This window comes from Aspergillus puulaauensis, chromosome 7 (assembly GCF_016861865.1).
Source record: "Aspergillus puulaauensis MK2 DNA, chromosome 7, nearly complete sequence".
Taxonomy (NCBI): domain Eukaryota; kingdom Fungi; phylum Ascomycota; class Eurotiomycetes; order Eurotiales; family Aspergillaceae; genus Aspergillus; species Aspergillus puulaauensis.
The window spans coordinates 2,760,483-2,785,798 of record NC_054863.1 but is presented as its reverse complement, the minus strand read 5'-3'; the positions used below and the strand labels follow the sequence as shown (position 1 = coordinate 2,785,798).

General features: G+C 51.5%; 5 protein-coding genes across 5 annotated transcripts; 3 read left to right on the top strand and 2 right to left on the bottom strand.

Moving 5' to 3' along the window:
- Positions 1-413: 413 nt before the first annotated feature.
- Positions 414-2,649, bottom strand: MEX67 (mRNA export factor mexA; the record flags this gene model as incomplete). Its single annotated transcript, XM_041695993.1, has 3 exons — positions 414-464; positions 523-2,040; positions 2,233-2,649. The coding sequence occupies 3 exons, from the start codon at positions 2,647-2,649 to the stop codon at positions 414-416; spliced, it is 1,986 nt and encodes a 661-aa protein (XP_041561667.1).
- An 858-nt stretch (positions 2,650-3,507) lies between these two features.
- APUU_71050A (retrograde cargo receptor ERV46) lies at positions 3,508-4,953 on the top strand (the record flags this gene model as incomplete). The annotated part of the gene is made up of 3 exons (XM_041695992.1): positions 3,508-3,700; positions 3,775-3,955; positions 4,014-4,953. The coding sequence occupies 3 exons, from the start codon at positions 3,508-3,510 to the stop codon at positions 4,951-4,953; spliced, it is 1,314 nt and encodes a 437-aa protein (XP_041561666.1).
- Positions 4,954-5,657: 704 nt separating this feature from the next.
- APUU_71049S (DEAD/DEAH box helicase) lies at positions 5,658-8,884 on the bottom strand (the record flags this gene model as incomplete). The annotated part of the gene is made up of 9 exons (XM_041695989.1): positions 5,658-5,689; positions 5,759-5,870; positions 5,928-6,348; positions 6,407-6,853; positions 6,904-7,065; positions 7,116-7,287; positions 7,340-7,832; positions 7,877-8,059; positions 8,117-8,884. 9 exons carry the CDS (start codon positions 8,882-8,884, stop codon positions 5,658-5,660), a joined length of 2,790 nt encoding a protein of 929 aa, XP_041561665.1.
- A 4,559-nt stretch (positions 8,885-13,443) lies between these two features.
- Positions 13,444-18,773, top strand: SNT2 (DNA-binding E3 ubiquitin-protein ligase SNT2; the record flags this gene model as incomplete). The annotated part of the gene is made up of 3 exons (XM_041695988.1): positions 13,444-14,209; positions 14,377-14,860; positions 14,924-18,773. 3 exons carry the CDS (start codon positions 13,444-13,446, stop codon positions 18,771-18,773), a joined length of 5,100 nt encoding a protein of 1,699 aa, XP_041561664.1.
- A 2,616-nt stretch (positions 18,774-21,389) lies between these two features.
- On the top strand, positions 21,390-24,513 carry pdeB (3',5'-cyclic-nucleotide phosphodiesterase PDE2; the record flags this gene model as incomplete). The annotated part of the gene is made up of 4 exons (XM_041695987.1): positions 21,390-21,573; positions 21,636-22,239; positions 22,292-22,354; positions 22,410-24,513. The coding sequence occupies 4 exons, from the start codon at positions 21,390-21,392 to the stop codon at positions 24,511-24,513; spliced, it is 2,955 nt and encodes a 984-aa protein (XP_041561663.1).
- Between the last annotated feature and the right edge of the window lie 803 nt (positions 24,514-25,316).

The window sequence follows — 25,316 nt, the reverse complement described above, 5'->3', positions numbered from 1 at the left end:
TTTGATTAAATTAGGAATAATTCAGTTGGGGTGTGGTTGTTTTATGCAGGTGGTCTGTCTGAACTTCAGACTGCGGAGAAAGTTGGCGGAAACTCCAGCTTTCCCTGAGCGATCGGGCCCGGCCCCGCCAAGGCAGCCATTAAAGGTTACAGTAGCTACGAGATACGATCCACGATTAATGAAGCAAGAAAATTTGGTTTTGATTCTCGCTCTTCTCTATTAACATGTCTTCGTGGTCTTTATAGTACAATGAACTGGGATATTTGAACAATATGAGGTAACCTGTAAAAGCCATTTCGCCTAAGCCATGCATCCACTATCAAATTCAACAATAAAATAAATAATCCAAATTGTCATCCTCGCTTATCTTAAGTAACTTGCAACGGTCGGGTGGTATTCGTGTGAATTCGGAGCTATACAGGAGCTCCTGGAAGAAAAGCGTCGGGGGGTAGCTGGCCCTGAGTCTTTCCATCTAGTTAGCACAAGGTTACAAATCAAAGGAGTTGGAGTGAGGCCGTCTACCTTTAGTTCCTCGAAGTTTTTTAAAGCAGCATCGAGACTCCACCCGTTCCCTGAAAGCGCCAGTTCGGAGTACTGCAATGTCATCATAGTTTTGGCGCTCAATTGCATCACTAATTGCTCTTGTTGCACCTGAACGTCGGCCTTTCCAGGTGCTGGAAGACCGTACCCAGAAGGTGTAGCTGGGTTCGCCGCTGGAGGCGCAACCGGGGGAGGTACGGGTTGAGCTGCAGCAGGCTGGGGCTCCAATTGCCATGCTTCATTGCCGCCGAACGCTCGCAGGCAGAGGACATCGTTGATAACTCTAATTCCTCCTATGCCTGCACCGGGTCCGAGAACAAAAGTGCGGTCAAAACTTCGAGTTTCAACTTTCCCCGCATTGCTTTCTTCGAACTTTCCATGAACCATAATAAGGAAGCCACCCACGCCAGTTGTGCTCTGGCCCGAGATATCAGGAAGTCCAGGGATCGGAAAGCATTCAATAAGCCAATCTTCGGGGCTTGCCGCGATATCCGGATGCCTAGTTTGTGGAAGTGTTGTCCATAGTTCGCGAATCCTCTCGACGCCCGTATATGTACGGGACATTCTAGCCGGTAAATGGCTGATTTTGAGAAGGTTTCGGCTCTTCTTCAGATACGGATCCCAAGGAGCAGGCTCCGTCTGGAGTGCTCGCGGAGCAGATGTGTTGACATTGAGTGAAAAGCTGGAGTTATTATCGTAGAAGCCGGTAAGTATTTCGCTCCTATTGCCATCATAACCGGTAAAGAATGTTCTAATAAAGTTCTCTGCGATCTGAGATTCGTCGTGGAAATGAGGAGCTCGAACAGGAATTGGAGTTTTCTTTTGCGCAGCGACTTCTTCCTCGGTGCGCACTTGGGTGTTATTTAATGTTCTGAGTTCCGGATACCACTTGAGCATAGTATCTTTAAATATCGGGTCGGCACTGAAGGGATTGCCGGTAAGGTCGAGGAATTGTAGTTTGCGAAATTTCCAACGCCATCCGATAAGCGCTTGAGCATCAGCGAAACTGTTGTTTGATAGATCGAGGTTTTTCAAGTCCGGAAATGTTTGGGAAAGCGTCGTTACAACGGAGATATTGGCGAGCTGATTATCCGCGAGGCTAACACTTTCGACAGCCTCGCGGCGGGCAGTAGGATTATCGAAGTTGAGATCCCACACTTTCATCAGTGCGGGGAAGAACTTGGATTCGGTTGAGGTTGTGCCAAAAATCCCCATAGCTACTAGATCTGGGTCGCTCGCCAGCTTGGAGAGGTCGAGTAACTTGGGCTGTTGATAGTACCGTCTCCCCAATATCGCTGTCATTTTCGACTTCGTGTCCGCGGCCGACGGGGTTGTACCGTTCTGTGTTGGCATCGAGTTGTCCAACAATGCAGCCGTCGCCTGGTCGTGTTTTTCGATCGTAAGAGGAGCTCCTGCAAAGCTAAAGCCATTGAGTTGAAGCATTCTTTCTAGTAAATCCGGTCGGATGGACGCTATCAAAGCGTCGCCTTCCACCCGCGACTAATTAACGTTAGCAAGGCGTAAGAGACCTTGAAAACCGCAGCCATCCAAAGGAACAAACGCCCATAAAGCCTAGGCATCCGCCGATCGCCGTTCTGGAGGTACCATCCTTGAAAACAGGAGCACATCGGAAAGGACGACGCTGGTAATTCATGTCCATGTCGGTGGCCGCCAGTTGAGTGTTGCACATACCTTATTGATTCTTGCGCGCGAGCCAGCTTTCGAGTCGGGTGGGGTGAGTTTCTTCTCGAGGAAGGTGACCAAACTTTCGACGCCGCCATCGCGGTTGGATGCGGCCTTGCTTTCTTTCCATCCACGAATGGCGATCTGCTCGAGACCCGCCCCGCGACCGCCTTGTCGGATGTTCGCTTGAGCGTTAGAGCCGGCTAGAGCCTTTTGAATCTGGGTGATGCTCCTGTCAATTGTGTTTGTTCGGGATCCGGATCGACCAGGCCCTCGGGGAGCTTTCTGCCCACGGATAGCGCTTGTGCCTGCACCCATCGCCAAATCACCATCTCGATCAACCTTTGTTGGAGCACCCCGCTTGCGGATTCCCCCTCGCTCACTAGTGCTCGAGCGGCCGCGAGTACCTCTGCCTCTTTTCATCATGATGTATAAGGCGTCGGATAGCGTCGTAAATTGGTTTGAAGGATAGAATAAGGGGGGAGAAAGGACGTCGTTTTTCCCGTTCGTATTTGAGGTTTGGCTGCCCGAAAGCAAATAAAGCGCTGAGCGCCTTTGTAGTTCAAAATCCAATCAGCATGTATCAGCGACGGATTATTCATTCAAGAAAGAATAAAGGAGAAGTTCGTGGCGTGTTTATCCTCAAAAATACAGACAAAGCACCAGAAAGCCTCTTGTTTAAGGCGCGGGCGAGAGAAGGTCTTCCACCAGAAAAAGTGACGTCCGCTGAATCATTTCTTGCAGGCAACTAAATCACGTGCCCACTGTAGGCGGCGATGGGGCTCAAGGCACGTGACAGGATCCAGGCACAGAGTGGGTCCAGATTCCAACCAATAGTATTATGCAGTTTGTCCTTTGGCAGAAATTGGTAATACCAATACACAAAAGGCATTCTCAGCATAGCATTATTTTACGCGTTACGTGTTCTACTGCTCCCCCTCCAGGAAAGAGATAAACCACAGGACGGTCATACTTCAATTCACCAGCACAGCTTCCGGAACACTTTATTTGCGTGCCAGAGGCCAGAGTGAATACTCGCATTCTCTCAATTGGTTTCTGCTGGCGTCTACGGTATTTCATATCAAGTGCGTTCTTCGGCCCCCAGTCTCTTTGTCCTTGACGTCTATCTGTCCGAATCCCTACCACTTCAATTACGACTGAACTCTCGACCGTTTTCAACTAACATCAAATCCTACACTCTAGGCACAATCGTTGCGGTCTAGCCAGTTTAGGGTCGAGCCAAAAGTAGCAACCGCATGATCGTCGATCAATTGAATTGAAGCCATGCCGGCCAAATCACGGTTCACAAGGCTAGACGCCTTCGCCAAAACTGTCGACGAGGCACGCATCCGCACCACGTCCGGGGGGATCATCACAATCGCCTCGCTTCTTATTGTACTTTGGCTTGTTTGGGGAGAATGGGCGGACTACCGGCGTGTCGTGGTCATGCCCGAGTTGGTCGTCGATAAGTCAAGAGGTACTGTACCGCATTACTTCAAAGATTGAGCAAAAGAGAACAACTGGCTAATTATGGCGACCCAACTGAACCAGGCGAGAAAATGGAGATTCATCTGAACGTTACATTCCCCCGCCTCCCCTGCGAACTTACGACACTAGATGTTATGGACGTCTCGGGCGAACAGCAGGTCGGCGTTGCGCACGGCGTGAACAAAGTCCGCCTTGCCTCCGTTGCTGACGGTGGCCATGTCCTCGATATCCAATCTTTGGAACTGTAAGCATCGATGCGCCCGTTGGAAGATGCGAATGTCGCTGACTAGTCACATATCCAGCCACTCCGAAGAAGCAAAACACCTCGACCCCGAGTACTGCGGCGAGTGCGGCGGGGCACCATCTCCTCCCAATGCTGTCAAGGCCGGTTGCTGCAACACCTGCGAGGAAGTCCGAGAAGCATACGCGCAGAAACAATGGGCCTTCGGCAAGGGCGCCAACATCGAACAATGCGAGCGCGAACACTACGGAGAGCGCATCGAAGCCCAGCGCCGCGAAGGATGCCGTCTTGAAGGTGTCATCCGCGTTAACAAGGTTGTCGGCAACTTCCACGTCGCACCCGGCCGCAGCTTCTCCAGCGGAAACATGCACGTCCACGATATCGCGAACTACCTCGAGGTCGACCTCCCCACAGCCGAACAACATACGATGTCGCATGTCATCCACCAACTCCGCTTCGGACCCCAGCTCCCCGACGAGCTTTCCGACCGCTGGCAATGGACCGACCACCATCACACCAACCCGCTGGACAGCACAAACCAGGATGCCGCCGAGCCAGCCTTCAGTTTCATGTACTTCATCAAAGTCGTCTCAACCTCCTACCTCCCCCTCGGCTGGGATCCTCTATTCTCATCCTCTCTACACAGCTCCTCAGACGTCAGCACCCCGCTGGGCGCGCACGGCGTGAGCGCTGGCAGTCAAGGCAGCATTGAAACGCACCAGTACTCCGTAACCTCGCACAAGCGCTCTCTGCGCGGCGGAGATGCCTCAGACGAGGGCCACAAGGAGCGTCTCCACGCCGCCAACGGTATCCCCGGCGTCTTCTTCAACTACGATATTTCACCGATGAAGGTCATCAACCGCGAGGCGAGACCGAAGACCTTCACCGGTTTCTTAACAGGGGTTTGCGCTATCATCGGTGGTACTCTCACTGTCGCGGCTGCGGTCGACCGTACGCTCTACGAAGGTGTCAACAGAGTGAGGAAGTTGCACTCAAACTAAGTCAATACAATGCCTAGATAAGATCGCCCCCCGAAGCGGCTCAAATCAGTGGAGTCACCTGTACAGAGCCCGTTTCTTGGAGTGCGCACGAGAAAATCAAATGAAGAAGGGAAAAAAAAAAAAAAAAGGCAATATTGAGCTATCTATGTAGGAAGTCAGTCAGCAGTGAGCACTAAAGGCGTTTTTCGGTCCAAGTATCTATGCTATCCCTCTTTATTTTTACTTTATTTTTTCTTGTATATCTGCAAGCTATTCTGTCTATTTAGCAAATATATCATTGGTTTCAACTTTCATTGGCTCTTGTAGGGTTGTTTCGTTGGTAACCACACCCACACATTGGACAAAGAGGCAAATACACCCAACTCCGTGGCCAGGCCCAGCTTCAAACGTAGTGGTAAAGAATCAAGGAAAACCGCGAAGTTGACACATCGATACTCGTCGGTGTGTTTCGTTTAGCTTGGTATAAGACGATCTATCAGGCATCTCGGTGCTATATGTACCGGATATCGATGTCGTTATGCATTGGAGTCCAATCTCCAGCTGGGTCAAAAATGCGGATACCAGGATTCAAAACCAGCACTTTCCTCTACCTGATATTTACGATTCCAACTCCTTTCGTCTATGTGTTGTTTTCACACCAGCACTATGCCATTGAGACGCTGCGCCGCTGAATAAGGACCCGATTATATGAAGTCTTCATGTCTTCATTCATCCAGTTCAAGTTGCATTTCTCGTTCTGGTAGTAAACCCGACAATTAGTCTCTCATTGATCAATAATTCACGCATCTTAGGTATGCTTTCTTACCCCATATTTTGTTTGCAGATGCAACGATGACGTCTGCTTTGGCCAGTAGCTTCTTAGAGTACCGCTCGGCTTCAGTTGGGTGAAGGTTCCTCTGGGCTTTGCGCGGGTTAACCTATTGGAGTGCAATTGTCAGTATTGGTCTATCAGGCAGCTGGCTGGAACCCCGTACCATCTGCAGGACAGGAGCAATGTCCTTGGGATCTGCCTCGGCTAATGCCCGCAAATTCCTGAACCCATTGTCGCGGAGTAATCTTGCCGTCCAGCCCTTGACATAGGTCACTTGAGCCATTTCCAACAGATCGGCGCGAGCACCGGCTTCTAAGCGGTCGCGCATGTGGTCGAGAACTGCAGCTAACATTCCCCAACCCATGCGTTGGCAGAATTTGACTATTCCCGCTGCGAATCCATGACACTGCTGCGCCAGAGTCTGGACTCCTCCCCGAGGAATCCGATAACGACTCGCAACCACCGACAACGGGACCTCGTTGCTAAGATCACGAAGCTGAAAAGCCGTATAGGCGCGACGATATATCATCGCCTGAGTCACTTGCTCCGGGGTTTTCTCCCTCATTGATGCGCCACTTTGAACCCTGCCGAGAGATCAGTACTCTATATGCTACGAAAGTGGATGAATTAAAATGGTCATACATGGTATTCACAAATCCCGGTTGGACTCCAACAAACTGCAGAGCGCGCAGGCCACTCTCATCAAGCACATCCAACTGATCCCTGAATATCGGCCAATCAATCTGGGTCTGTGCAGCGATCTGGAGCGGGGTGAACATGTAGAATATATGCATGTCGCCGTCCATCACAAAAGCTCGGAGCGCTTTCTTCAACTCCTCATGTACGAAGAGGCCATCCTCTGGAGCGAACGCGGAGGCAACAACCGCTTGTCCAAGTTGCGTGGCCACCCAAGACTCATCACCACTATTAAAGATGAGTTGTTCTTCGGCCAATTCTTGAAGAGCCGAGTTCATGATGCTATAAGATAGTTTCTTATCCACTGTGCGGTATAAAAGGGTACATCTCACGTACTCCTTGACCGCTTCGAGGCCAGACACCAGTCCAGTTGCTATCGCCTCTAGAAGCGCTCTACGAAAAGGTGAGCGACATGTCCAATGGGGCAAATATTGGCCATTTACCTTTTCAATCCTCTTTTCTCCGGCGCCAGACAGCTTTCTATCGCTGGCATATCCGCCTCCAGTAGATCGCACACAGCCTTGAGGTCAGCGTTCCCACAGATAAGGTACGTTTCACCAGCTTCGTCTTTGCCTTTACGCCCGGCTCGGCCGCACATTTGTCGCCTTTACCAGTTAGCAAACAGTGTAACCACGCTAAACCCCAGGCTACCTACAACATTGCAGGGCCAACCAATTCCCGGCCCATGCGTGCTCCATTTATGATGACTCTTCGTGCGGGAAGATTGACACCGGCAGCGAGGCTGCAGGTAGCAACCAATACGCTTATAACCCCCTGATCATATGCCTGCGCAATAGCTTCCCGCTCTTCGGTTGTCATCCCTGCATCTATCACTCAATCAGCACTAAAGCTGAGTTTAGTATCCGGACAACTGCTTACGGTGGAACCCCACTCCCTTAATGAGTATTGTCTCAAGAGCCGGATCCAGGCCGCTAGGAAGACTTCGAAGTTCCGCTAAGAGGTCAAAACGCTTGTTCAGGTGTTCCACGCCAGCAGATATATCGGGCATTGCCTCGCTAATGAGCGCAGCTTGGACCTGACAGGCTACTCTGCTACCGCAAAACACCAAAGCACCGTACCCCGCGATGACCGTATCAATTGCCATTGCTACCATTGCATTTGTCATCGGGTTGGAAAATTCCTTGGACGCCGAGGCTGCGATTTCGCGCTCGGGAGTCGCAACCTCGCGAACAGGCAGTGTCCCCAATGATGTGAATTTAGCTTGCAGCTTCGCCATTGTTTGAAGGAGTTGCCTTGAGGTGGCTGCCGGGTAGATCGCATTCTCGTAAACGAGATATTCATCTACGGGAACCGGACGATAGGTTGAAATGAAGTATTGGGCGTTGATCCATTCTGCCAATAACTCGGTGTTCTTGACGGTCAGATGTTGCATCCTAGAACAAGAAAAGTACTTACCGAGATGGTAGCGCTCATTCCAATTATTTGAATATTCTGCTGCAACAATAGCAGTTTTGTCACCATTAGCTCCAATAAGTATCCACGATGCTCGTCATCAAGCATGTGTAATTCATCCAATACGACTGCTCCAAGTTCACCGATACTACATTCCTCAATCGCAGTGTTGATCAATGAATTTGCCTGATGATATGAAGGTCAGATACAAGTAACACCAGTCGTAACTCCATAGTGACTCACCTTTTCAATGGTACAAACCGCGATGTCTGTATCGGCCCAAGAGGCAGTGGTTTTACTCCCACCAAAGAAACCAGTGACACGGATAGATCTCTGCATTTTTCTCCAACGTTGATGGCTAGCATCCGTCTGATCTTCGGCTTCCTTGATGTGTTTTTCAACATCCTGGACGATACGCCGAAGCCATTTAAGTTTCTCTTGTACCAAAGCGACATACGGCAGCACCAGGATCGCTTTCTTCGAAGGATCCTCAATAATACGCTTCAGCATCAGGACATCGGCCACGAGAGACTTTCCACCGCCAGTGGGAGCAGTATAGATCAAGTGCCGTTTTCCTTCGAGCAGGCCCTGGCCTAGCAAGCATGATGCCTGCCACTGATAAATGCTAGTGACACCGAGAGCAGCAAAATTCGCAACAAGGGAATTTGGCAGCCCAAATCTTGGGTCATTTAAGGATTGGAGGAACCCCTGGGCCGATGATTCCAAGGGAATGACCCGTTTTCTATCATGCTCTCCCGGGGTTGAGCCAGCAACGGGGCGAATCCTGCTTGCAACCAGGCGACTCTTTGGAAGAGGGGCCACTTGGGGCCGGACAAAATCCAGATCCTGAGCATGAGAGCCGTGGCCATTTGTAGTAGTTTCATTTAAAGGACCACTAGGCGGCCGTTTCTGGCCTGCCAATGGGGCTACGACATAAGGCTGCTGGCGGGCAATATCGACAGACGTCTGGAAGCCACTTGTCTGAACAGACTGTCCGGAAGGGGCAGACATATCGTGGCCGTCAGTCAACGAGCCTGGAGAGCAGGGAAATTGCCCATTCGCGGTGAGATACGGGTCTACCAGGCGCTACACCGAAAGGTGCGCAGGTGGTCAACGGAGCACCTGGCAGCCTGGACCGAGCAAGGCTTGAGTATGTCCACGAGTAAGAATAAGGCTCGAGGTAAGAATGCAACAGTACTGGGAAGAGCAATCTTGGTGGTTATTTATTGTCGCGCCTTCCCCATCACTACGCGTGTCAAGCCAGACCAGCTGCGGAACGGGTACAACAACAACAATTCGCTACGGAGCAGGCCCACTACCGGCGCCTGAGGCAGAAAGACCCCTTGGATATATATTTCTGCCTGAGGCGTCAACTGTTGCGTCAAGCCCTTGGGTTTGGGGCTTTGGGCCTTGGGGGCTTGGGCAGAGGCAAGCTGAAGCGAGAGTTATCAGGCCAGAATCAGCTAGACTCGAGCAATTATTAGGTAATACATACAGGAAGTGTCAGCCAATTAGTAAATTTTTTGTTTTTTTGCCCTGCTTCCGTGCGCGCTGCGGGAACGTTCCTGGATCGACTCCCAAAATGGTTGATGCCTGAGGGTTCGGGCTGCAGCTGAAGCGCTGGCGATCCACCGATCCGTGGATGATGGGCCGAGGGATGACCCTCTTCCGCCTTGGCCTCTCAGGCTCTCAGCGTGATGACCTGGCCCCACCCTCCTCAACTCTGTGCTGCCCTCCTGCATCCATGGATGGCCCGCTCAGCTGTCTGCTCACTGCTTAGGCCTGCACAACAGACTAATATTAATTGGTTTATCATGACAGACCCGGCTTTTTGACTGAGTCCTTTGCACCTGTATGGCTCCGGTCTCGCCTCGCAATTCGCCGGACTCGGAAATGTGAATCAAGTCACATGATGGCCGCTAAGATCTGCGCAGCATCAATGCAGCCTTTGGCGACCTATTGACGTGCCCCTTGATGCAGAAGGTTCATGTTGCCTCCCCTCGCTTAGGTGCAGCTCGCTAGCAAACGCTGTTGGTCTGTTGGCGCCCTGGGAGTTGGATATCCAGGTAAAGAAAGGAAAGAGTAAAGCCCTTGAGGCACGGATGTCTCGGACTCGGGGAGTCTGTGTGAGGGACCTGATTGATCTGCCGACGCGTAAATCCACCACGAGGCAAAGATGCACAGAGGAAATCTGGGTCACCCTATCGGACTGCCGTAGCCGCTGGATCACAGACCTGAGACGACATCACATCTTTTCGTTCTATCCAGACTTGGGAATGAGGGGGCCCAGGGAAGGCCTCCGTCCTCCTCGGTCCTCTTCAAAGTTTGGTCCGCGGCAACACCTGGCGGATCTGATCGCGCGCGAGATCATCTCGTATCGGTGTATCACTGCATGGACTATGGAGTAGTGTCGTTAACTGTTTTCGGCGAAACGCATTCCCGAATCCCATCGAATCAACTGCAGTCGGATTGTTCTTCAAACTGTCCAAGGTAGATTATTGGGTCTAATAAAGGGGTCAGACTCTGATGGAACCACATTACTCCGTCTGCCAGTCTCATCGGGAAGAATGATAATTATGTCAAAGTGGATGCAGCGCCGACCGGGCAAACGGAATTGCTGCGATTCTAGAGATATATTTTCACATCTCAATTATTAAAAAACGTTTACTGTAGATTGCTGAGGTCTTCTCAAGTACGTAATGCGAGTTTTCCTTATTGAAGTTTGAACTGTGCAGGAGAGAGCCAAGAGGGGCCCGTTTCGCGGGGAATAGGCCCTCAACCCCTCTACAACTCTCATCAGCCACAAGAGTCCAAACAGCCATCACTCTAAGTGAAAAGCAAGCCATGTCGTACCTATACTCGTGAAATGCCAACAAATAGCTTTTCTTATTGTCTGGATCAATTACCATCCGCTATGCGACGGTCCACTCGGCATCTAGTTCCGATACTCTTCACCGTTATATATCTCAGGCTCTCAGCCGCTGCCGGATTTCTGTTACGGCCGGGGCCAGACTATGACAACGTCGTCAAGATTATTATCCCTTTAATGATGCTAATTTACGGCGAGATGAGATCAGCAAAAGTACTGGAAATGTCTCCAGGCTGCATCGAGACGATATCCGCTGACGACGAAGCCTGAAACCTTGGAATCTCCCGTCACCCAGTTTTATACTGTAGTCGTACGAGACCACCTGCAGAACCCCCTCCTTGGTTTCGTGAATGTCTTTTTGACCACCTTTTGTGGCCGTCAGTCACATCGTAATTATGATGACACATCAATAAGCTCACAAGTTACTATTTTGTACTCTTCCAAATCTCCAGGAAAAGCTGTTCTATATTGCATGCATCTCATGCCCATGACAACGAGGCCATCAGCCAGTTATTAGCATAATTAGTTTTGATATCAACTCGCGACACTGAGTCAAGGCATCATCATCGTCGTTCAACGATCGGAACCAACCAACCAGGCGTTGATCGCCATATCTGGCATGTCGCCCCGGCCAGCGGGTTGGCGAGTCAGGACGCAGCAAAGCAGCGCAGTGTATTTCGACTTGGCATTCACTCACTTTCCGTTGTCCCCAAGAACACGGCCCTCCAACATTCCTGCCCATTCCAGACAGCATGATTCCCGCTAATTTGGTTTCATCTTCCACTACTGCTCAACTGTCCTTCCCACCGTCTCCCTGAACCGGATCCGACATTGGTAGAGTCGTGGAAGATCTCGTCCTTCTATAATATTTTTTTTTTTGCCTCTGTGCTGGCCCTCGGTCCCCGTTTGATGCATAGGCTACCGATATTAGGCAGGCAAACCTGATTCTTTCTGGTCCCCTCCCCGATATCATCGCCATTCACCATTCTTCACATCGGGTGGCTCGGCCCACCTCCCTCGCAGCACCAACGGCAAGCCCTCCATTTCAAGGGTGATTTTTATTACTACTAAGTATTGCTACTTCCGCCCACCTGGTCACCACACGTAGATCACCCCCAAGCCTTTTAGACGAGCAAGGGGAAGCGCTGCCTCCCATCTGTGCTCTGGATAATTGTCAAATAGTCGAGCATCGCCGCCAGGTCAGATGGCTGAGACTGCCCTACTTAGTAGTACTTCAGTGGTGGATTAAATGGACTAGAATGCTTGATACTAGGGTAACGGCGGGCGGCGTTGCCAGACTGCTGGGACACTTTAACCCAAAAAGCAGACTCTGCGCGAGAACAGAGAAAGGAGAGCTGGCATCGTGCTTTTTTTTTTCTGCCCTTTGGTTCTTGGTGGATGGGGGATCCGTCATATTAACATATCGGGACTAGGGGCGAGGGACGTGGACTGGTCGGAGTTCTGTCTGTCTACTGTAATGTTAAGTCTTCTTTCTGGCTTTCTGTCCTGCTTCTCTCGATTCTTTCTTTTCTTTTCCTCATCCGCCCGGCGCTGAACTGAGGCATCAGTGGCATCCATCCGCGTCTCCTCTCCTCCCTCCCCGTCCTCCCTTCCCTCCCATTTCCCAACTATCCCAGCCCAATCCCGAGTCCGTTCGGTTGGCTGGATCGACGGCTTGATAGAGCGCATTTACTACTAGTTCATTGGAGCCACCCTCGCCATCATTTCCTCGACACGCTCTTGATCTCTTGATCCAGGCGGCGTCCGACGATCACAGCCACTGGCCCTCCGCGTTCCTCACATTCTTATCGGTTTCCTCTGGCTGCGATTTGCCCTCACCCCACGAGCCCCGGCAGTCTGGCGGCGTTCCTCTTGTTTGGCTTCCACCGCCGCTAGCCCATTTCCCTACTTACCTTCATTTCACTCGCCAGACCTAGACCTTCTTCTCTTTTACTCTCTCTCCATCGCCCTCCTTCCTTTCTCTCTTCCTCTCTCTTCCCTCTCTCTTCCCTCTCTCTTCCCCATTCCCATTCCCATTCCCATTCCCATTCCCCTTCCCCTTCTCCTTCTCCTTCTCACTTCCCTACTCGCGTCCGTCCAAGCTTCCAACCCCGTGCTCCACAACTTTGCCACCTCAAAGGAGCGTCACGCCGTTCCCGACTCGGTGGTTGTTGGAAGGTTAAGGTTGTCAATCTTGATATCCCTCATCTGTTGGTGGGTTTCCAATAACCACCATCCTTCCAACACCCTTGCTGCACCACACAAGGACCCAAAATCAGAAGAAGAAGAAGAAGCAAAGCGGTCCTGGTCGAGTTGGAAACCCTGCTCTGTTCTGTTCTTTCTTCTCCCCCAAGCCCCAACTCTTCCTGCCTTGGGTAGACCTTGCGCGGTGACTTTTATCCCCAATTTCCTCTTCTTTATTCCCTTTTATTTTCATTTTCATTTTCATTTTCGGGTTTCCCTTTCTTCCTCTTTCTCTACCCCTTGATACTCGGCCGATGCCGTCCAATACCTCCTGTTCCACCCACCACCCGTAAACTTACATCTCATGAGGGATCGTCTCCCCGTCGCGGCCCGTTGCTGAATTTCTGCATCTCTTGGTGTTCCCACAGTCTTGTGAACCACCCACTCGCAGCGCTGGAGTTGCATTGCAGCACCCAAACACCGCATTCTCTTCATTTGTCGCGTCTCAAGGCTAGCCATGTCCTTGGATAAGTCACCGCCCCAAAGGCCCCAGCAACAACAAGTGAGGCCCGACTCTCCCGACAACAACACACTATCACCATCCGCCGCCGACAGTCGTCGCATGCCTACCCCTGGCCCGTCTTCGCAGAGGGGTTCTGTGGATTCGTCCGCACCCCAAGATCCTGCCGATGCTAATGAATCACTATCGCGGCCGATGACGGCCAGTGCATCTCCTTCTGATGCTGATGCTACGGCTACGGAACCGCCCAGCGCATCCGCCACGCCAGCCCCCTCTGGCTATGGGACGCGGTCGAGTCGTCGAAATGCCGCTTCCCGCCCAAACTACGCCGAGGATCGTGACATTGATGTCGACCTCGAGGTTAACAATTCCGCCTCGAAAACTCCTAAACGCGGCGGTGCTACTAGTAATCTCACTAACGGCACGCGAACTGATGGTGAAAAGTCAAGCTCTCGGAAAAGTCTAACGGCGGCGAACGGATCCAACTCCGCCGCTGCCAGGGACGGTATCCCCGGCACCTCCTCGTTCCTCGCCAAACCAGATGAGGTCAATTCATCATCGAGTTCTTCACGCAAGCGAAAGCAGCCTGCAAGCTCCACCCCGACCTCAACAAACGAAAATGTTTCCAAAAAGGTGTTCACCTCCGCGCCAGGGATCACCCCGGGTCAGGGTGACTCGAACATGGTCACCTTTGATGACGGGGGCGCTTACTTGAAGGATGGTAAAATCACGGCCGACGATGGCACGACATTTTCAGCCAACGGTCAGTTCAATTTTTTTCACTTCTCTTTCTTTTATTTGGAGTGTTTCCGGATTTCCGGATTTCCGGATTCTATTCTATTCCATTTCATTATTATTTTTCGTTTCCCTCTTTTTCTGAATCGCAGTTTCTATGAATTTATGAATTGGTGTACTGACGAGTTGATTTAGAACATGTTTATCTTATTTGTGAACCTCCAGGCGAGCCTTATTACTTGGCGCGTATCATGGAATTTCTCCCAAACAAAAATTCGCCATCTGGCCCGATTGAGGCGTTACGAGTCAATTGGTATTACAGACCACGTGACATTCAGCGAAACGCCGCGGATACGAGGCTAGTATTCGCGTCGATGCATTCCGACACATGTCCGCTTAATTCATTACGTGGGAAGTGTCAGATCAGGCATGCATCGGAAATCGAAGATTTCGAAGAGTACAGGAAGACCCGGGATTGTTTCTGGTACGACAAGATGTTTGACCGGTATATCCACCGCTACTACGAAGTTATTCCGACAAGCAAAGTCATCAATGTGCCCGGCAACGTCAAAAAGGTTCTCGATGAACGATGGCGATATGTCCTAGTCGAAGTCGGGAAGCGGAAAGAGTTGACGAGCGCGGTCAAAACCTGTAAACGATGTAGTTTATACGCTGCTAAGTATGACTGACACCCGAGACCTCCAACCCCGTAAGACGTGGCTTGCTGACTTGTTTTACCTAGCTCTGAATCCGTGGATTGTGCTGTTTGCCATAATACCTATCACATGTCCTGTGTCCGACCAGTATTACTGAAAAAGCCGGCCCGGGGATTTGGGTGGTCTTGTGCGGCCTGCACTCGAGCGCAAGACCGGAAACTCGAGGCCCGGCATACTCCAATGCTTGGCGATGTACCGGCATCAGAGGCGCAGGACGCCGACGAAGAAATGATCGAAGAAGAGGAGGAAGATCGTCCGAACGGGGTTCCCAATGGTACCTCAGTCAGCACTCCGGCTCCGACCGAGGATGAAGGGATTCGGCCAGCCACGGAGGAGCAAATTGCCCAGGCCAGTTTGTGGCCATATCGCTATTTGGGAATCCATTGCCGAGTGGAAGATGCGCTAGACTACGACGACCGCATTTACCCTCGAGCTAGTTCGCGATTAGGGCCCCGGCACCAGGCGGTGGTAAACTCATGGCCCGGACGCCCGATCGAATACGTGAAGCCCGTTGAGATCAAGAAGAAGTATATGAGGAACTCCGGAGGCGGTCGCAGAGACAACAGGCTTACCAAAGATACTATTGCTGCTATTGAAACTGCTAAGAAAGAGCGGGCCAGCCGACCCAACTGGGTTATGGATGAGCCGCCTGGCTTCATCCGCCGAGGTGAAGATGAGCCAGTTACAGTGGCTGGTAAGCAGGCCCGCACCGCCGAGCTGCTTTTCAAGATGCCCACCATAGAGGAAATACCGACGAGAGGAGAGGATGATGGACCTGGATCGGAAATTAGCGCGGCAAACCGAGAGAAGTTCATCGACGAATACATGGACCGAGCGAAACAGTTGGCACCCGATTTAGGCGTCGAGAAGCATTCGACTAATTTTCTTGACAAAGCGTTGGAGCTTCTGTATGCACAGAGCTTCAACGTTGAGGCGGCGCTTGCAAAACTGAAGGGGGTAAATAAACACAAGGACCTCAAAGAACCCCATCTACGCCCCGAGGAAGTCAAGTCCTTCGAACAAGGAGTCACAAAGTACGGATCTGAGTTGCGCAATGTGAGCAGGCATGTCGGAACTGTTCCCCATTATCAAATTGTGCGGTATTACTACATGTGGAAGAAAACACCCCGAGGCCGCCAGATCTGGGGTAATTATGGTGGCAGGAAAAATAAGAAAGAAGCCAAGCGAAACAGTGCTGCGAAGCTCGTGGACGATGTCGCGGATGACCACGATGATTCGGCCTTCGATAATGAGAAAGCTACAGAGAAGAAGCGTGGCTTTCAATGCAAATTCTGTTCCACCCGAAGCTCACGGCAGTGGCGACGCGCACCTGGTGTGCCTCCTGGCACAACGGTTCCTAGTGAGCCAGGAGCGAGACAGCGGGACAAGGGACCGCAGCTTAATGTTGCCCTTTGCTTGCGTTGTGCTCTGCTTTGGAGAAAGTACGGAATCCAATGGGAGAGCGCGGACGAAGTTGCAAAGAAGATCGGCCAAAGTGGCAACAAATCGTGGCGCCGCCGCGTGGACGAAGAACTATTGACTCAGCTGCTTGTTTCCTCTGAGACAGGCCCTGCTAATATCAATAGCTCGACCGCTGCCACTGCGGCCTCGCTTGGTGTCCCTGTAGGCGGGAACTCTCAGTTGGAGAACAAGAAGCGAAATCGGAATGACAAGGACAGTACGGCAACCTCAACAGCTACCTCCGTGGAGCCTGTCTCGAAGAAGAGGTCTGCGAACGAGAAGTCCTCCGAACCTGCTCCGATTGAACCGGAACCTCCCGTGGCCAAAACACTTCCTTGCGCGATCTGCGCCAAGATCGAACCCACTGGGGATCAGTACGTGTCCTGCAGGGATTGCCGTCTAACCGTTCACCGAAACTGCTACGGAATCAGCCCCTTACAGAACACAGTCAAATGGTTGTGCGATACTTGCTCGAACGACCGAAACCCGCTCATATCCACCTCTTACGAATGCGTTCTATGCCCGGTGACCTGGACTGAGCACGAGTTGATGGAAGCGCCAAGGTCAACTCACAAGAAGAAGACCGACAGGGACCGCGAGAAAGAAAAACTTGAGCGCGGCTTGGTTGCGGACGCGATTAAGCTTTACCGCGAGAGGCAGGAAGCTGTTGGCAAGCCAGTCGGCCCCCGGGAACCTCTTAAGCGGACTGCCGGCAATAACTGGATCCACGTTACCTGCGCAGTTTGGACGCCTGAAATCAAGTTCAGCAGCGCAGAAGAACTAGAAGCTGCTGAGGGCTTCGGGCTGATTTCCGCTGATCGATTCCGTGAGACTTGCAAGATCTGCAAGTCTAACAAGGGTGCCTGTGTCCCGTGCCACTTTAGCGGCTGTAACACCCACTTTCACGTTGGCTGTGCGTTTCAAGCCAAGTACAAGACCGGGTTCGACGTTACCCCGATCAAAAGCTCCAGGAAAGACAGCGCATCGAGCGTTCGGCTTGGGGACGAAGTTGGAGCGGCGACTGCAGCGATTTGGTGTCCTCAGCACACAGTTTCATCTGCCGTTCATGAGTGCAGCGAGCCAGCCGAAGATGGTCTCAATGCGCTCCAGATGTTTGCTCGTACTTATAAACAGGCAGATCTCAGCATAACCGGAACGGTTCGGAGGGCAGCCTATCTTCAGCAGGCGAATGGCGTAGCGCACCAGAACGCAACTTCTTCTGCGAACCGACGATCTTCTACCATTAATGGTACCGCGACTCTACCTGTGATGACGAAAGAAAAGCCAACTCTGCCTGAGGAAAACCCCGATGAGATGCAGATCGATTCTGAGCCCCGTCCTTCACAGCAAATTGGTGGTGGGGATGTAGCCCGAAAATGCGCTACTTGTTCAACAGCCCATAGCCCCAAATGGTGGACGCTTGACAACGTTCGTCGGACTCCCGCTCTCAGTCACAGGGCACCTCCTTCGAACGGAATCACGTCCTCAGCGAGCCCACCATATAACTTTGGACACTCCCAGTCCTCGTTACCTGCGCTCAACGGGGTCTACGGTTCTCCAGACACGAAAATGGGACCAGCAAACCTGGAGGGTTCACAAGTGCTGTATGAGTGCCACAAGTGCCATCTCAAAAAGATGAAGGCCCAGCCACAACCACCATCTCCGGAACCACGACCGTCACCTTACTCAGCCCAGCGGCCAGTTTTGCCCACACCCCGACTAGCGGAATATCATAGCCATTCGTATGGATCTTCTCATAGCCACCCCAGTCAAGGGGCCCTTCCCCGGCCTGTTGGTCCGCCCGCTAGCGTTAGCCCCGAACGGTACCCTGGATATGAACGAGCGGGGGAGTATGGGGATAATGGGCTGCGCAACGGTTTACAAAACGTTGCATACCGAAGTGCTCCACCTCCACCACCGCCAATGCGCCACCTGAATGGGTATCAGCCGCCTGCGCCTCCTGCGCCCAATTATACTAGCGCCTCGCATCCCCCTGCTCCTCAGCCATACCCAGCCCATCAGAGCCCGTATGGACCAGTTGGTCTCTCCTCGCCGCATCCACCACCAGTGCCGGGGCCTCTGCAATATGCGCACTCTGCGCCGTCCGCGTCACCGCCAGATATACCGGCCACGATGGTGCGACACTCCCCGCAGCATTCACTGAGCGCCTTGAATGGTGGTCCACCCTCCCGGCTATATTCGGTTGAACGTGTTATTAACGCGCCGACGCGGTCACCCCCTGTTTCCCAGGCACACATGGACCCTCGGGGACGAACTCCACCGAGCAAGCTGGAGGATAATACAGTCGCTGGAGGCCCGATGCCAATGAGTAGCGGGCGGCACACCACCACAAATGGGACAAGTGGCGGCTCTGGAGCTAGCGCTAGCCCGTCATTGAAGAATCTCCTATCATAGGGCCAAGAAGCGGCTCCTCGCACCATCGATCCTTCAGGATAACATCAAAGGACGTGTATGATATCTTTTCCGTTACTGTATTCCCCCCCTATTTGTTTCTCTTTTCGTTTCTCTTTTCTAGTTTCATTTTTCTTTCTTTGTCTGGCATGGGGAAAAAGCGGGACTTGGGATATTGTTCAGCATGAAATTAGAATTATCATCCAGGGCATGAGTTGGGTTTTCGATGGGATCTACGTCTTTTTTCTTTTCTTTTTTTACTTTTTTTTACTGCCATTTCTATTTTATCGGCCTTGATTTCCAAGACACGAAAGATGCATTTGACATTGGAGTTAAACAAATGTTATTGGTGATAACCACTCCGGCCAGCAGCGGCGGAGGTTTCTTATACAATGGTTCTCAGCACGTAAACCGCCTTGACAATCGTAGCTAAAAAAAATTAATTTTCTGACTTGTACTTGGTGATTTGAAACCTCGCCTCGAAGCCAAGCACTCACTGCCGGCATCTGCCAGCCTGCGCCCGCAGAACGGCAGTGGGCAGTGGCAGTGGGATTATTGGAGAAAGTTGTGACAGTCCGCCTCGGTCACACAGGCTGGTGCAAAAACCAAGCGACGATCGAGGGATCGCCAAGACGGACCCCGATGATTATGCGTGTCTGGACTGGACTCTGGAACAGTCAGGCATGGAGATTGGAGTGTTCTTGAGACTCGCGCACAGTGCTTGCTAGAGCTCGACTGATGACGAATGAGGAAAAAGTGGCGAGCTCCGTCCGAGTCGAGGCCGAGGTCGCCACAATTATTTTTTTCTTTTCTTTTCTTTTTTCTTTTTTTTTAAAAAAAACCTTGGGAGTAAGGTTAAAATGATCTGCTCACAATAACATCATCGCTTGCCACTTCTGTCATTACTGTCTTGACTATACTCTATCGGACGTTATACTGCCAGGAGCATACTCTATAGTCGTATTTTATTGCATACATATTCCGTATAATATAGTAACTAGATGCAGTTAATGCTGGCTGTTGCGTCATCGAATCCTGCCGGGCGCAAGAGACGGAGGCTTCCAGAATCCGCCTAGAAGAAGTAATTTAAGAACGCTAATTATTCCAGCCCACGCCGGTGGATTCCTGCTGTACCGCCCCGTACAGCTGGGTACCGAATCTGTACGGAATGTGCACCAAATGCGGCATCGTGAGATTGTAATTGCGTCTCATGCCGTCACAGTAAGACCGGGCGACCTTCTGGAAGGCTGGCAGAAGCTGATGAAGCGCAGCAGAAGCCGCTCTGGTTTCTGGAAAAGTGTCGCGGACTTGATTATCATCTCCATCTGATCTTCTCTGGTTTTGCATCTGCGTGGTCACAACTCGCCCTCTTGCTGCTGTTGCTCTATCCAGACCCTTGTAACCCTCCCATTAGTTACTCTTAGCATCATCGTCCCCCCTTCGCTCTCCTTCCCGTCCTTTCTCCTCTCCCTCCTCTTCCTCCTCTCCTCCCTCCCTTTCTGGAGTACTCCTTGCTTCTAATTATAATACCGGTTCTGTCTAAGTCTCTTAGTCAGTTTCATCTCCACGCTTTCCCACTCGATCATCCTGTCATCCACCCGTGCGACTTCGTGGACTTTTCTCCCGATCGATCTTGACTCTCTCCACCCTCCTCCCTCTCGCTCTCTCTTTTCACTCACCCTTTGATCTCGTGGCCTTTTTTTACCTTCTACCTCCACCTGGCCTTGTCGCTGGCCCGCCATGACGCCCTAGGATACGCTTTTGTCGTTAGACGCTGTATTTTTGTCGTGCTTGCCTCTTCCCGCGTTGGTTGTTGGTTGTCTTGCGACTCGAGGTTCCCTGGGTGGCAGATTGATTGGGCGCATTTCGCCCCGTGGGAGACTTCTCACAGCAGTAACGCCAGCAATTGGTTCTTACTCTTGTATTTCCTTCGCCGCTTATTCTCTCCTCGACCTGTCATCACTCGAATCAACTCTCGGATCATCAGTGTGAGTGAGAAACTACTCTGTACCCTGCCATCCGTGCCTCGCGCCCGCGTTCCCGTCCGGACCCTCGACGGGCGGTACAAAGAACTGCTCTGCTGCTCCGTCTCAGACAGGGACTTTTGCGCCCGCGTCCCCCTCCCCCGGTCCTAACCCTGGTGGACGACTGCAGCGAACAAACTCATTGTGCGGATACTGCGCTTTTTATCGACTGCAGGTCGTCGCCGATGTTTTTCCATGCTGCAGCTCGTCCACTGCAGCCTGCCCCTGCTTCTTGCTTGCGCCGCTGCATACCTACCTTCGAAGCCAAAACCCTAGGAAGACGAATCACTGACGCAATCCAACAATCCTGAATAGATAAAATAAGTCGCTTCACTCTCTTCGACTGTCCTTCCTTTTAAACCGCTCCCTCCTATTCTACTTTCACCACCCAGATCAACGATATCGCCTATTATTACGGATACTATCGCCCGCCGCTCGTTCTGTCTTGGATTGCCTTCACCACAACAAACTCGCACTACCTGGGAGCCTCGACCTATGCGGGCGAGTCTAAACCGGGTAGCGAGCGTTTCCCCTTTGTCCTTCGTATAGATACTGTTGTCGAGTGGATTGGTGTCGGATTTCGAGGCCCCGAGCCATGGGTGTCCCAGATCCGATTGACATGATGGATCACATCGACTGCTCTGCAATCTATATCGATCACCGCATCCAGTCAGAACGATGGGTGCATCAAGGCGCTCCTGCCGGTTCGCTGATATCCTCCGATGAACCTGAGTCGCTTCGGTCGGATATCGAAGTTCTCCTGGATGTCTGCCGACGAAGTATGCATGCCTCGTATTTTCGCCCCGAGTTATATTCGATGCTGACTGATTCTCGAAAACAGTGTACCTTTGTCAAGCCGGCGCGTCGCTCGTTTCGAAACTCGCAGAAATAAGCGATGATGCTGCAAATAATTGTACGCCGGTTTTCGCGTTCTTCGACATCGACCTTCACTCCGAGGATGCCCCGTCTTTAACGCACCGCAGCACGAGTCGTGGATCTTGGCAAGAACCCCCATCTCCTCAACCGCTTGCCCGCGGGTTCACATTCTCGGCGCAAAACGACGGCGGCATGTCCGATCTAAAACTACTCTCAGGACTTTCAAACGATATCCAGTCCCATGATGGACCAAATCTCGTCATTCCCATCGCCATCCTACGCCCACCACTTAGAGAACCCACCTCTGCATCTATTGATCTGCAACAACTACAACCGACGCACATTCCCCTCCCTCAACATATCTCGAGATGTCTAGATGCAGGTGCCGTTGATGTTTTGTCGGGACCGGTGGATAAAGTCAGGATTCAAAGCTTGGTTATCCATGCCTTTCGGACTCGGAAAACGGCTCTTAGAGAACACTCGCGCTTCCTCTCTCGGAGAAAGTTGCGAAAGCACTCGTGGGTGGGCGTACATGATGAACAACCATACTCTTACCTGAGAGAAGCAATGTAAGTTTGTGCTGTATTTGGTTACTGATATGGTAATGCTGACTTGTTGAAGGGTATCCAAACTGATGAAAGGCATCTGCAACCCCGAGGATGTTGTCGAGGAACTTCATGACGGGTAAGTTATGGGAGCATACAGTCATCTCAGTACGCATGCTAATAGCTAGCGACAGGGAATTTAATGTCACTGAGGAGCGTGAAGAATACGTCAAACAACGGTTGGGTCAATGGAACTTTACTGCCCACGAGTTTTCTGATGATGAACTTGTTTTCGCGGCGTATGCGATGCTTCAACATGCGTTTACGATACCCGAACTGGAAGAGTGGAAGCTAACGCCCGGCGAACTGCGAACGTTTCTGCTGGCTTGTCGCGCATCTTACAACTCATTTGTCCTCTACCACAATTTTCGGCATGCGATCGATGTCTTGCAGTCCGTTTTCTGCTTCTTGCTTCACATCGGCGCGCTGCCTAGTTATAGATCGATTGGTGTCCGGACCGATGCCGACTGTCCAATTGCGTCTATGCTCAAGCCATTTGATTCGCTTACATTATTGATTGCGGCAATCGGCCACGATGTCGGCCACCCGGGTGTCAATAACTTCTTCCTCGTCAAGTTGAACGCGCCTTTAGCCCAGCTCTACAACGACAATTCAGTGTTGGAAGCCTTTCACTGCGCAGCCTTCTCACAAATACTCCGCCGCTATTGGCCCGCAGCATTCAAAGACAAGCAACTGCGGAAGCTGCTCATCAGCTCCATTTTGGCCACAGATATGGGAGTTCATCAGAAATTCATGGAGCGGCTGGGGTCTTTACAGGAGAAATACTCAGAAAACAACCGGACACTGGATGGCTGGAAGCCTCAGGATATAGACATGTACAAAACACTTGTCTGTGGCTTGCTGATCAAGTGTGCTGATATCAGTAACGTGGCGCGGCCCTGGGGAGTTGCCGAGAGATGGACCAAGATTCTGCAAGAAGAGTTTGCCAACCAGGGCGAGATGGAAAAGGAGGTTGGGATGGAGACGGCCCTTTTCGGCGGTCCGCCCGAGCTTGGTAACGTGTACAAGCTTGCGACAGGTCAAATGGGCTTCATGTCAATTTTTGCGCTTCCGCTCTTTGAAGGCGTGTCGGACATCCTTGCTGGACTGCGGTTTACCGTTGACCATATCCGGAGCAACCACACCCGGTGGCACTACCTTGCAGATCTGGAGAAGAAGAAGCCGTTATTGATGGTTGATGCCGGTCCTGATGGACACGTCTCTCCTCGCTCACATAGCCCCGCTCGAGAAGGACAAGCAACAGAAGCGCAAACGACACCACCGACGTCGGTAACAACGCCGGCGAAAGTAGATACAGATGCTGGCAATAAATCTTCCCAAACGTTCCCAGCAAATGAGCCACATCAGCAGCGGCAGGAAGGCGAAGACTATTTCGGTCCCGCAAGATCGGCGCGTACGTCAGTTGGCAGTGACTATAATGAGAACCAGATCAGTCCGGTTGTTTCTCCAGACACACCGGGACCGTCGACGATGGAGATTACTGGGGACTCGTTTCCTATTGACAATGAGCCGTCTCGAAAATCGTCATGTGCTGTGCCCAATATACGTCCATTTTCTGTTGCCGAGCCCATGCCCACGAAAACGCAGCCAGTCAGTGATGCTGGTCAACAAGAACCGAGCAGTGCTGTTACCTACGATAGCTCGGTAGAGGTGAATGGATCAAGGACTGGTACATGTTATCGCCATCATGCCAACACCGTCTCCTCTGGATGCACATCAGCGCCTTCGAATTCGCAGCGGAATAGCTGCACTCGGACACAGAGCATCAGCACGCACAGCAACGCCATGACGCCCATTTCTCCTTCGACAAACGCTACGAGTGTCCTTTCTGCCGATAGTGATGAAAGAACTTACTCTCGTGATAACATCCCGAGAAGCGACTACGCAGACTGGGATAACCGTAGTCCTCGTGCCGGCTCTCTTAGGCATGGAACAGAAGACCAGGAGTCAGGGAACACGCTCCACTCTGGAAATGCCCAACTCTTCCACGATGATTCGGACAAGAACCAAGCGTCGATGGGGAACACAACCGGCAGCTCTACCCAGTCCGTCAACACGGGAAGCAGCACAGGGCAAAGTCCGCAATGGGATGAGCTAGCGGGTCAAGAACAACCACAGCGAAAATTGCCCAAGCGTAAGAGCCGTCTCCGGTTAGCGTTCTGGAAACGCAAGAATCATCACTCGAATCATCAAGAGGTGACTGGCGAGTCACGATAACAGTACGGGTATTCATCCGATCCTATGTTCGCGCGCCTTAAACAGCTTGTTTTTCACCGATTTTTCTCCCGACTGATCCGGACACGTTGACATTCTTGGACGGTGACGCTCACGATCGACTTGCATATACGACGGACTGTATGATTTCACGATCTCGTTGATAGACAAACAAGCCATTATTGGAGGCTTGAGCCGTTGAGGCTATGGATCTTTTTTGCTTACATGATTTTGGGCAAAAGTATGCTTGTCTGGGGCAGAAGACCTTTGGCAATATGCGGTCCCTCTTGATATATTCTTTGATTATGTAGTGGCTCCCTATCCTTTACACCTTTACGGATACTCGCACGCAAAATGTGCGATGGATACCGGCGCAGATCGGGGGACGTGGTTGGAAGGGCGGTCTTCATCTTCAGTTCAGTTCATTTCTTCTACCTCATTTCTTCACCATTTTTTAACTTCACGGAGGTTTGGTTTTCGGATAAGGGTCCATTTAGAGTCGGGGCGCGTGGTTTGGCGTTCGGTATATCATATCATTATCTGGCCACAATTCACCTACTCAGTTAGGTTGATGACATCCGGTGGCTCTGATCTCAATCATATCGGATCGGGCTTCCGGAATGTATGCTTTATCTTCTTGTTCTTCAAAACGTCGGAAATTGATTGATTGCAACCGTCATATCAATCTCTTTCTTACCTTTTTATTCTTTTTATTTGATATCACACGATGCAAATGACGACACTGGAAGTTTTCTCCTGTCTTTCCATAGCTTATGTTACGGATGTTATGGATGTATCTGCATAGT